The following is a 12,542-nucleotide window of genomic DNA, read 5'->3' as shown; positions in this document are numbered from 1 at the left end:
AAAGCCTAGAAAGAAACTTTAGAGCAGTAAAGTAAAAAAAATACTCATTAGCATACCTTTTATAAAAGAATAGCCCTTTACATCTTGGGAAAGGCGTAGCATCTTTCTCTTTTGGAACTTAGATGATATCGGAACAAACAAATCATAAATACATTCATTGTAAATCTCAAAGAAAGAAACCCACACAGAAAATTTTATATTATTATCCATATTCAAGCTAGCATGTTCACAATCTTTCATGGATTCTTCAAACTCTGGGACATTCAAAGAGTTTGTTAAATTTCCTACAAAAAACAACAACAAAAAAGATAATTACAAAATTAAGCAATCAATTAAAAACTGGACAACAGGACAGATCAAGACTCCTGGACTTGAAAAACTAAATAACCTTAACCTTATGGCCAGCAATGTTAAAAACTTTTTGGACCAAAGCAGATATAAATATTTGTATTAACCAAAATTTGGCTTATTTTTCTTTATTGCAAATATGCTAATAAATCAAAATGCAATTAAATTATAAAGGACAAAGAAAAAACAGTGTCTCTTGAATTCAGCATGAAAGTTAACCAGTGAAAGAGAGAGTGGTGATATTAATTTCAAACAACTTTACAGTGACTGGTATTTCATAGAGTTATGTACCATTTTCCAAGTGTTACTGACTATGTCATCAAAAAACTTAAATCCCCAGAAGTGATTCAAAAATTAAGTTTTTCAAATAATATTTTAAAAGTAAATGAAAAGAAAACCTTACCATAAAGAGTATCATAACTGTCATTATGTACAACAACCTGAAAAACAAAGATTTTTTTATTTAAGTTAAAAAACATTTTTAGCTAAGGTTAAATAGCTACTTACCTATCCAAATAAGACACCAGCCTTTCATCTACTCAATTCAACGACCTCTACTGATTTTTTTTCCTAGTTAAAAAATATTCTTATGATAGGAAACTTGAAAAACCACGGAAAACATAAAAAAGAATATCATTATATATAATTCCTGCCACTCAGAGGCAACAACTATTAATATTTCATTATATTTATTTTTATTCTCTTCCCCACACTTACTGCGTTATAAGCTTTTCCTCTCTATAATTAAAAACCATTTGTAAACATTTGGTGGCTGCATAACTGAACAGATATGAAACAACTTAATTAAATAATATGAGGATAAATAATATGAGGATAAACACCTTAACATATTATTTTTCTCTTCTGTAATCTAATTGTTTTTCCCTTAGCCTATATACCTAAATCTGAATTGGTGAATGAAGAGATATGAATAGTTTTTTAAGTTCTCACTCTTAATATAGTATTGACAAATTGCTCTGAAGAAATGCATTTTACAATCAATACATCAAAGTGAAGATGTGTATCTCATGTTGTAAACCTGAAACGCATGTGATATTGTTCATCAACTATAACTCAATAAAAAGAAACTATTTTAAAAATTCCATCTCGGAGTTCCCGTTGTGGCGCAGTGGTTAACGAATCCAACTAGGAACCACGAGGTTGCGGGTTTGGTCCCTGCCCTTGCTCAGTGGGTTAACAACCCGGCGTTGCCCTGAGATGTGGTGTAGGTTGCAGACGTGGCTCGGATCCCGCGTTGCTGTGGCTCTGGCGTAGGCCGGCGGCTACAGCTCCGATTAGACCCCTAGCCTGGGAACCTCCATATGCCGCAGGAGCAGCCCAAGAAATGGCAAAAAGCCAAAAAAAAAAAAGTGCATCTCATTTTTTTAACATGTTAATAATTCGAAGGGAAAATAATATGTTGTTTATCTAGATAACTTGTTAGGGAATTTTTTTTCATTATTAATGACTTTAACTTACTCTATGAATTATCTATTCAATTATCCACCAACCTCCATAATTTCTGTTAAAGCACTATTTTATTTACAGAGGCCATAATCACAGACTTTGAATTTTGCTCTCCACTAAGCAACATTACCTTGAAGCCCTAATTTCTAAATTTCTTTAAAAAAAAAATAAATCCCCATCAGTGTTTTGAATATGTTTATAATGACTGTTAATAGTTTTTAACAACCTTAAATAGAATAAATATCTGAACACATACCACAAAACCCAAAAAGCACAGGAGGAATAAACAGACAAGTATAACTTTATAAAAAAATTTTCTTAAAAAACTATTAAAAAGAAAGAGGAAGGGGAAAAAAAAAACCATAACCTAACAGACATGTGAATTAAGGCAGTAAGAGATTTAAGATATGTTAGATGAAAGAGCAAATTATAGAATATCTGTATAGAAAATCTCATTTTAGTTTTTAAAAAGATTATATTCTACATACAAAGATATGAAGACATATGCAACTATATATATGACTATGTTTATGTGTATATATAAAGACATATATGGAAAGCTCTGTACATAGATTTTTTTTTTTGTATAGAAAGAAAAAGATCGAAAAGGATATGTTAATAGTGGTTAATAGTGGTTTGCTCTTCAGGAATGGAATTATTGGAAATTTTCACTTTTTATTTTTCACATCCTCTTGTTTAGATTTTGTGTCTACATATTACTTTTATAATTAAAAAAAGAATTTTAAAACATTATATTGAAAGCTGCTGTTTCTATAACAACCAAAAAAGATTTCAGAACCATTTACATTTACATTGTTTAAACATTTCTGCTGTTTGTATAATACAAAATGCAAGATGTCTTCAAGAAAGTTTTTACTATTTTCTCAAAAGGAAAAGATGACCGTGACCACCACAAAACATTCCAATACAGGGAAACCAACTAAAGAGCTAATAAAAGGTCATAATTACATATATTTTACATATTAAAATACCCCCATACCTCTTTAATTTGCCGAAGCAATGCACTTTTGCTAGTGACTTCTTCTTTCTCTTGCTCTGGTGATAACCGTAAGTATTCTCTGGATCTATGTGGTTTAAGGTTCATCTTTGTATAGAGTCTTTCCTGAAGACTATCAAATAACACATTCAAAGTTCGAGGCAGAATGCCAATATTTTCTTCTGTGCCTATGTAAAGAATTTTTGTTTTATACTCTCTGAGACAATTAGGAAAGAAAAAACATTCTTGAACTACCAAGGCCCCTTTTATACAAACAACAGGCATGAATAAAAAAAATCTGAGACAAAAGTGGGAGAAGTTGAAAGATTACTGAGTTTTCCTACAGACAAGGGCCTAATCTCCAAAACATACAAACAACTCCTGCAACTCAAAAAACAAAACAAAACAAAACCCAAATGAAAAATGGGCAGAAGACCTAAATAGACATTTCTCCAAAGAAGACATTTAGATGACCAACAGGCATGTGAAAAAATGCTCAGCATCACTAATTATTAGAGAAATGCAAATCAAAACTACAATGAGGTACCACCTCACACCAGTGAGAATGGCCTTCATTAACAAGACAACAAATAATAAATGCCAAAGAGGGTGCAGAGAAAAAGGTACCCTCCTCCACTGTTGGGGGGGAATGTAAATTGGCACAATCCTATGGAAAACAGCATGAAGGTACCTGAGGAAACTAAATATACAGCTATCATATGATCCAGCAATTCCACTGCTGTGCATATATCCAGACAAAACTGTCACTGAAAAAGATACACGCACACCTATGTTCACAGCAGCACTATTCACAATAGCCAAGACATGGAAACAACCTAAATGTCCATTGACAGATGAATGGATTAAGAAGATGTGGTACATATATACAATGGAATATTACTCAGACATTAAAAAAAGCCTAATGCCATTTGCAGCAACATGTATGGAGCCAGAGACTTACTAAGTGAACTAAGCCAGAAAGAAAAAGACAAATACCATATGATATCACTTATTTGTGGAATGTAAAATATGGAACAGATGATCCCATCTAAAAATAACAGACAGAAAACAGAAAGAGAGTATGGCCAAGAAGAGCAGACTTGGGGTTCCCAGGGTGGGAAAAGGGGAGACGGTGGGAGGGAGAGACATTTTGGGGATGCAAACTGTTATATCTGGAATGGATGGGCAATGGAATCCTACTGTACAGCAAGGGAAGTATGTGTAATTAGATCACTTTGTTGTATAACGCAACCTGATGAAACATTGTAAATAAACTACACTTTAATAATAAATAAATAATAAAAATTTTTGAAAAAAGATTGGCTGTTATCCATTATCAAAAAGTATAAAAGTAAAATATAAAGTGTTTCCCTGGTTATCCATGCTTATTTCCCTATGTCATGTCAATCCTTTTTCTGAATTTTTATCATTGTTTAATCCTTTATCATAGGGCAGTTTCACAATTAAGTCAATCTGAATTAAAAGCTATTGAAAGGAGTTCCCATTGTGGTTCAATAGGTTATGAACCTGACTAGTATCCATGAGGATGCAGTTTGATCCCGGCCTCGCTCGGTGGATTAAGGATCTGGCGTTGCTGTGGCTGTGGTGTAGGCCAGCAGATGCAGCTCCAATTTGACCCCTAGCCTGGGAACTTCCATATGCCGCAGGTGGGGCCCTAAAAAGAAAAAAAAAAAAGCCATTGGCAATACACATTCAATATGCTATTACAAATTAAAAATGGAGCAATGTGCTAGGTAATGAAAACACAGCTACAAACAAATATTTTGAAAATGAGTAAATATTAGTGCCTTTTTTTTCTTTTCTAGCAAAAATAAAACCATTTACCTTGAAATGTATAAGTTTTTCCTGAATTAGTTAGCCCGTAAGTAAAAATCAGCCGACTTTGTCCTTTCAGGAGGTCTTTAACTGGCTGCAAAATGCAACCCTGGAAGAATTCCTTCTGTGTAGTTTCAGGGCCAAAAACCTAAATAAGCATTTTTTAAAACAAGTCTTTTTAGAAAATTCAAGTAAACATTCACAAAGAGTTCTACCTTCTCATGTTTTTAAATTTTAAAAGACCCGTTTTACAAGGTTCATTCTTAAAATAGTTGCAATATCCCTAATTCCCACAAATGCACTTGATAGTTTTACTGTCAAAAAGTTTTCAAGATAGAAATCTGATCCAGATAATAACTTTCCATCTAGATTTTGAAAAGAATATCACCCCAACCCCCCAAAAGAATATAAGAACTCTACAACGATTTACTCATTTTCAATTACGTATTTATACATCTGAAATTTGAGTTCTACCATTGAGAAAAAAATACCAATACCTAAAATCTGTTCCACAACCACAGGATGTATATAGCTCATTATACATAATTAGGTATTAATTTAGCCTAAGCCAAGTCCCTTTACCTTAAAAATCTTTAGTTTCACATGGGTACCTACCTTGGAAAAACTGAATGTCTGTGCCATCTGCCCAGAGCTTTTCTCACTTAATCGACCAAGGACACTTTGAGGATCCTTCAGCACAACAGTCTGTGAATCCAGAATATACACACAGCCCTACAACACAAATAAATAAAAACCCACAATAATAAATATAAACAGTATTTTGCCCATTTAATGAAAGTAAAATATTAGGAAGCAATCAAATTCAACACGAACCTCAGATTCCTGTTCTTTTTCTGACTGTGTGAATGGTCGTATTCGAAGACAAACCTGGAGATAATCTTTGGATTCCAAACTATTTGCCTTAAAAAGGAGAAAATATTTTACTTATTTATTTATTTATTGTCTTTTTAGGGGTGCACCTACAGCACAGCATATTGGAGGTTCCCAAGCTAGGGGGTCAAATCAGAGCTGTAGCCGCTGGCCTACATCACAGCCATAGCAATGCAAGATCTGAGCTGCATCTGTGACCTACACCACAGCTCACAGCAATTTCAGATCCTTAACTCACTGAGTGAGGCCAGGGATCAAACCTTCGTTTTCATGGATGCTAGTCGTATTTGTTTCTGCTGAGCCACAATGGGAATTCCCAGAAAATATTTTAAAAATACAAAATACGGCTTTGCAGAGATTATTTCTTTAAATTGGCTGATTGCTATAAAACAGTATGAGATTATACAAAACCTCTAAGCAGTGACTCATGTTTTTAACCTTATTATATATTTAAAGAAAAACAAAGCTGTTTAAAAAAAAACCACAAAAGATTCAATTTCCTCTGCCTTTTAATATTTATATTTGAAGCTTACAATATGTTTCTTTTCTGAAAATACTAACCTTACTAATACAAACAATAGGGCTCTAAATCATTTGTGATATAGATGTATAGAATATACCACAAGTAACCAGAATGATCTATTAACAGAAATGCTCAATTCTGTCATGCATTTATTTTTTTTTTGCTACATAGCATTCTCTTTAGTGATTCTTTGGAGGAAATGAACTTAGTTCATTTTTAAAAAATAATTTGAAACAATTACTTGAAAACACTACTCACCAAAAAAGACACAAGAAGTAGAATGTTTGAATAACCCTATATGTATTAAAGAAACTTACCTTCAAAGAAACAATTTACCTTCAAACAAAATAACCCCACCAAAAAACTCCAAGCCCTAGTAATTCATTGGCAATTTCTCTCTAACACTTCAGAATATAATCACACAAACTATATACAAACTCTTTAAGAAAATAAAGGAAGAGAGAACACTTTTCAACTAATTTTGAGGTTGACATAACCTGATACCACAACCTGACAAAGATATCCTCAGAAAAAAATTACAGAACAGCATTCCTAATTGAGATAGAGACAAAAATCCCCTAACAAAATATTATCTGAAGTTGCCACTGTGGTGCAATAGGATCAGCAGTGTCTTGGGAGCACTAGGATGCAGGTTAAATCCCTGGCCTGGCACGGTGGGTTAAGGACCCAGTGTTGCCACAGCTGCGGCTTAGGCTGCAACTCGGCCTCAGCTCTGATCCCTGGCCTAGGAACTCCATATACCGTGGAGTGACCAAATAAAAGAGAAAAACATGTTAGCTAATATACAAAAAGGATAGTACATCCTAACCAAAAATGACTTAATCCCAGGAATGCAAGGTCAATTTAGCATTCAAAAATTAATTAGGATAATTAAACACATTAAAAGAATAAATTCTCTTTTTAATGCCTGCACCCATGGCAGGGATTCCTGGGCCAGGGATTGAATCTGAATCAGGGATTGAATCTACACCAGCTGCAGCAATGCTGGGTCGTTTAACCCATTGCTCCAGGCCAGAGATTGAACCTGTGCCCCCAAAGTAACCTGAGCTACTGCAGTCAGGTTCTTAACTTACTGTGCCACAGCAGGAACTCCAAGAGGAAACTTTTATCTCTAATAGATGTCTCAAAAAAGGCATTTGAATGATGACATAAATTTGATATATGTATTCAACATCCATTCCTAATAAGAATTCTCAGCAAACTGGAATAGAAGGGAATTTCCCTAATCTGATAAAGAGCACTTAAGAGAAACCTATATCTAGCATCTTACTTAATGATGAAAAACTGAATCACAGATGAGCAGCAAGGTGAGTAACAACACAGGGATTTCTGCCCTTACCACTTCTCATCAATGCTATACAAAAGGTTCTAGAGGTTTTAGCCAAAGAAATCAGATGGGGGGAGGGATGGGGAAAGGAGGAGGGGAAGATGGAGGAGGAGAGGGAGGTGGAGAAAAAGAAGAAAAAGAAAAGGAAAGGAAAATAAAAATGAAAAGCATCCAGAATGGGAAGGTAGAAATAAAATCATCTTTACTCAGACAACATGAGCATCTACTCATAAAAATCTGACAACATCTTCAAAAAAGTTTCCATTACTATTAAATGAGTTTGGCAACGTAGCATAATAAAAGATCAATATGCGAAATCAATTGTTTTTCTAAATGCTTGGAAGAAACAGAAATTGATTTTTTAAAGCAATAGCATTTGCAATAACCTCAAAAATTATGAAATACTTGGAGAAAAATCTTACAAAAGATGTAACACGCCTATACACTGAAAAGGAAAAAACAATGGTCAGAGAAATTAAAGGAGACCAAATAAACAGATATACACTGGGTTCATTATTGGTAGACTCAATGTTGTTATTATGCCAATTCTTCCAAAACTGATCTACAGATTCAATACAATTGCAATCAAAATCCCAGGAGGCTTTTTTCGGTAGCAACTAACAAGTTCATTTAAAAACTCACATAAAGGGAATTCCTGTCATGGTTTAGTGGAAACAAATCTCACTAGCATCCACGAGGACACAGGTTCGATCCCTAGCCTCACTCAGTGGGTTAAGAATCTGAAGTTGCCATGAGCTGTGGTGTAGCTCACAGATGCGGCTCAGATCTGGCGTTACTGTAGCTGTGGTGTAGGCTGGTAGGCTACAGCTCTGATTAGACCCGTAGCCTGGGAACCTCCATAACCAACGGATGCAGCCCTTAAAAAAAGAAAAACACCACCTCACAAAGAAATGCAAAGTACCTAGAATACTCAAAACAACTATGAAAAAGGATAAATTTCAACACTTATTTTAAAGCTACATGTATCAAAACAGTTGAGTATTTTCAGACAGACAAATAGATCAATGAAACAATATACATAGAGTAATCGAAAATAAACCCCCACATCGAAGGGCATGATTTATGACAAAGGTACAATGGAAATGCAGTACAGAAAGGATAGCTTTTTCAACAAATTGTGCCAGAACAACTGGCTATCTATATGCAAAAAAAAAAAAAAAAAAAAAAAAGAATTTGAATACACAATTCACATTGTATAAGAAACTAATTGAGAATGGATAACAGACCTAAATGTAAAACTAAAACTGTAAAACTTCTTAAAGAAAACACAGAAGAAGGTATCTGTGGCCTTGAGTCAGGCAAAACTTTCTTAGCTATGACATACAGCACAATACAGAACAAACTGGTAAAATGGACTTCCTCAAAACTAAAAACTTCTCTTCCAAAAACACTTAAGGGATGAAAAAACAAGCTGCAGGAAAAATATTTGCAAGGAATATATGTGATATACAGATGTATCTGGAAAATATAAAGAACACTTAAAATTAAGTAAGAAATTTTTTTAGTGGGCAAGAGATTTAAAGTGACATTTCTCCAAGGATATATAAAAGGCAAATAAGCACTTGAAAATGTATTCAGCATCTTCAGTCATTAGGGAAATGCAAGTATCAATTTGATACAAACACATACCTATCAGAATGACTAAAAATAAAGACTACCCAGAACAGCTAATATAAAATTAGAAGAACAAAGTCAGAAGACTGATAATACTGCAATAAATACTATAAAGCTACAGCAATCAAGAAAGTGTTGTACTGGTCAAAGAACAGAATCAATGGGACAGAAGAGAGCCCAGAAATAGACCCACATGAATATAGTGGCTATCTGACAAAGAAGCAAAGGCAACACAATGGAGCAGACAGTCTCTTCAACAAAGGTGTTCCTATCGTGGCTCAGCAATTAACGAACCTGACCAGTATCCAAGAGAACTAGTTTGATCCCTGGCCTTGCTCAGTGGGTCAAGGAGCCGGCATTGCTATGAGCTGTGGTGTAAGTTGTAGATGTGGCTCGGATCTGGCCTTGCTGTGGCTGTGGTGTAGGCCGGCAGCTACAGCTCTGATTCGACCCCTAGCCTGGGAACCTCCATATGCCGCTAGTGTAGCCCTAAAAAGACCAAAAAAAAAAAAAAACCCAAATGGTGCTGGTACAACTGGACAATTATTTGCAAAAAAAATTAACCTAGACATTGACTTAGGAATGTCAATGTCTAGGTTAGACACACAGAAATTAACTTAAAATGGATACAAACCTAAATGTAAAATGCAAAACTATTAAAGTCCGAAAAAATCTGGATGACCTTGGGTTTGGCAATGATTTCTTTTGATTCAACACCAAAGGCATGATCTATGAAAGAAATAATTGATAAGCTGGACTTCAAAAAAATAAAAATTTTCTGGAGTTCTCTTGTGGCACACTGGGTTAAGGATCATCTGACACTGTCACTGCAGTGGCTTGGGTCACTGTTGTGGCATGGGTTTGATTTCCTGACCTGGGAACTGACACACGCATGGCCAAATAAATAAATTATATCAAATAAAAGACTATTTTCCAAAATATACAAAGAACTCTTATAATTCAACAAGAACACATATGGATTAAAAATGGGCCAAAGACCTTATCACATACCTTACCAAATAAGATACACACATGACAAATAAGAATATAAAAAGATGTTCCCTATTGTATGTCATCAGGGAAATGCAAATGAAAACAAGATAGTATTACACACCTACTAGAACGGCTAAAATCTGAACATTGACAACAACAAATGCTGGTAAGGATGTGGACCAACAAGAACTCTCATTCATTGCTGGTGGGAATGCAAAATGCCACAGCCATTTTGGAAGATAGTGTGGCAGTTTCTTACAAAATTAAACATGTTAATACCATATAATCCAGCAATCACATTTCTTGGTGCCTACCCAAAGGAACTGAAAACTCATGTCCACATAAAACCTGAACATGAATGCTCAGAGCAGCTTTCTTTATAGTTCCCAAAACTTGGAAGCAACTAAGATGCCCGTCAACAGGTAAATGAATAAAGTGCAATACATTCATACAATGAGATATAAGTCATACCTAAACACAAATGAACTATCGAGCCTAGACAAGACATAGAGGAAATCTTAAATGCCTACTGCTAAGTAAAAGAAGCCAATGTGAAATGGCTACATGCAGTAATATCCCAACTATATGATACTCTGGAAAAGGCAAAACTTTGGAGATAGTTAAAAGACCAGTGGTTGATGGAAGTGGGCAAAAGACAAATAGGTGAAACACAGATGAATTTTAGGGTAATGAAAATACACTATATGATACCATAACAATGGATACATGTCATTATATATTTGTTTAAATCTACAGACTATACAACACCAAGAGTGAACCATAATATAATTATATTGTAAGGACCCTGGGTAATTATGTCAATGTAGATTCATCAGTTGTGCCAAATGTACCACTCTGGCTATGCACATGTGGGGGCAGAGGGTATATGGGAAATCTCTCTGTACCTTCTGCCCATTTTTGCTGTGGAACTTGAAACTGCCTAAAAAATAAAATCTATTTAAAAACAAATAATAGATTAACCACACCAAATGTTGGTTAGGAAGTGGAGGTAAAGTCACACAATGCTGCTGGGGATATAAAATGCTATTACCACTTTGGAAAACTTCAGTAGTTTCTTAAAAAGATCTTGCCATTCCAACCCTAGGTATTTATCCAAGGGAGGGAGAAAAAGGAAATATATGCCCATACAAAGATTTGTACACAAGTGTTCATAAGAGCTTTGTTTGGAGTATCCAGAAACTATAAACACAAATGTCCATCAGCAAGTGAATGGATAAATGAATTGTAGCATAGCCAAACATCAGACAATAAAAAGGAATTACCTACTGATACATACAGCATGCGTAACACTTAAAATAATTATGCTGAGTAAATGAAACCAGACCCCCCACCAGAAAAGGGTACATTCTTTATGATTCCTTTTATATAAAACTCTACAGGTACAAACTAACATGTGATCAGTGGTTACCTGGAAGTGTGATGGGAGGGAGGGACTGATTACAAGGCGGCACAAGGAAATTTTCAGTAGTAAAGGAAATAGTCACTATCTTGATTGTATGATAACCTGATGAGTATATGCATCATATCAAAACTTGTCCAAGACTGTACTTCGAATAGGTAAAGTTTATTGCATCAAATATCATGTTTATGAATATATTTAACAAAAGATCTTATTAAAGGCCTCTACACTGAGAAATACAAAACATTGCTAAGATCTTAAAGACCTAAATAGAGAAATATACCATGACCATAGATTAAAATTCTCATTATTGGAGTTCCTGTCGTGGCACAGTGGTTAAAGAATCCAACTAGGAACCAGGAGGTTGCGGGTTCGATCCCTGGCCTTGCTCAGTGGGTTAAGGATCTGGCGTTGCTGTGAGCTGTGGTGTAGGTTGCAGACGCGGCTCAGATCCTGCATAGCTGTGGCCCTGGCATAGGCCAGCGGCTATAGCTCGGATTCGACCCCTGGCCTGTGAACCTCCATGTGCCGCAGGAGTGGCCCTAGAAAAGGCAAAAAGACAAATAAAATAAAATAAAATTCTCATTATTAAAATATCAATTCTTGGAGTTCCCATCATGACTCAATGGTTAACAAACCCGACTAGCATCCATGAGGGGCAGGTTCAATCCCTGGCCTTGCTCAGTGGGTTAAGGATCTGGCATTGCAGTGAGCTGTGGTGTAGGTCGCAGACACAGCTTGGATCCCACATTGCTGTGGCTGTGGTGTGGGACGGCAGCTGCAGCTCCAAATGGACCCCAGCCTGGCAACTTCCATATACCATAGGTGTGGCCCTAAAAAACAAAAAACAAAACAAAACAAAAAATTAATTCTCTCCAAATTGATTCAGATTCATTGCAATTATAGTCAAAAATCTCAGTAGGTTATTGTGTAGAAACTTGTAAGTCAATTGTAAAATGCATGAATAAAGAAAAAGTTAGAGAATTCATGCTACCTGATTTCAAGTATTACTATAAGCCTGCAGAAATAGACAGTCAAGTATACACATAAAGATGGACAAATAGGTCCGTGAAAGAGAATAATC

General features: G+C 35.2%; 1 protein-coding gene across 6 annotated transcripts in view; it reads right to left on the bottom strand.

The window, feature by feature from the left end:
• KIF20B (kinesin family member 20B) overlaps positions 1 to 12,542 on the bottom strand; it is a 76,096-nt gene that overhangs the window by 57,429 nt on the left and 6,125 nt on the right. For all 6 annotated transcript variants that reach the window (XM_047761533.1, XM_047761537.1, XM_047761536.1 and 3 more), the window contains exons 3-8: positions 5,483 to 5,569; positions 5,264 to 5,380; positions 4,658 to 4,796; positions 2,816 to 3,000; positions 752 to 788; positions 57 to 284 (exon numbers count right to left, since the gene is read on the bottom strand). In XM_047761533.1, coding sequence (XP_047617489.1) covers positions 57 to 284; positions 752 to 788; positions 2,816 to 3,000; positions 4,658 to 4,796; positions 5,264 to 5,380; positions 5,483 to 5,569 — 793 coding nt within the window. The remainder of the gene's footprint in view (positions 1 to 56; positions 285 to 751; positions 789 to 2,815; positions 3,001 to 4,657; positions 4,797 to 5,263; positions 5,381 to 5,482; positions 5,570 to 12,542) is intronic.

This window comes from Phacochoerus africanus, chromosome 15, assembly GCF_016906955.1.
Source record: "Phacochoerus africanus isolate WHEZ1 chromosome 15, ROS_Pafr_v1, whole genome shotgun sequence".
NCBI lineage: Eukaryota > Metazoa > Chordata > Mammalia > Artiodactyla > Suidae > Phacochoerus > Phacochoerus africanus.
The sequence above is the reverse complement of the archived record's forward strand: the minus strand, read 5'-3'. Positions and strand labels throughout refer to the sequence as shown.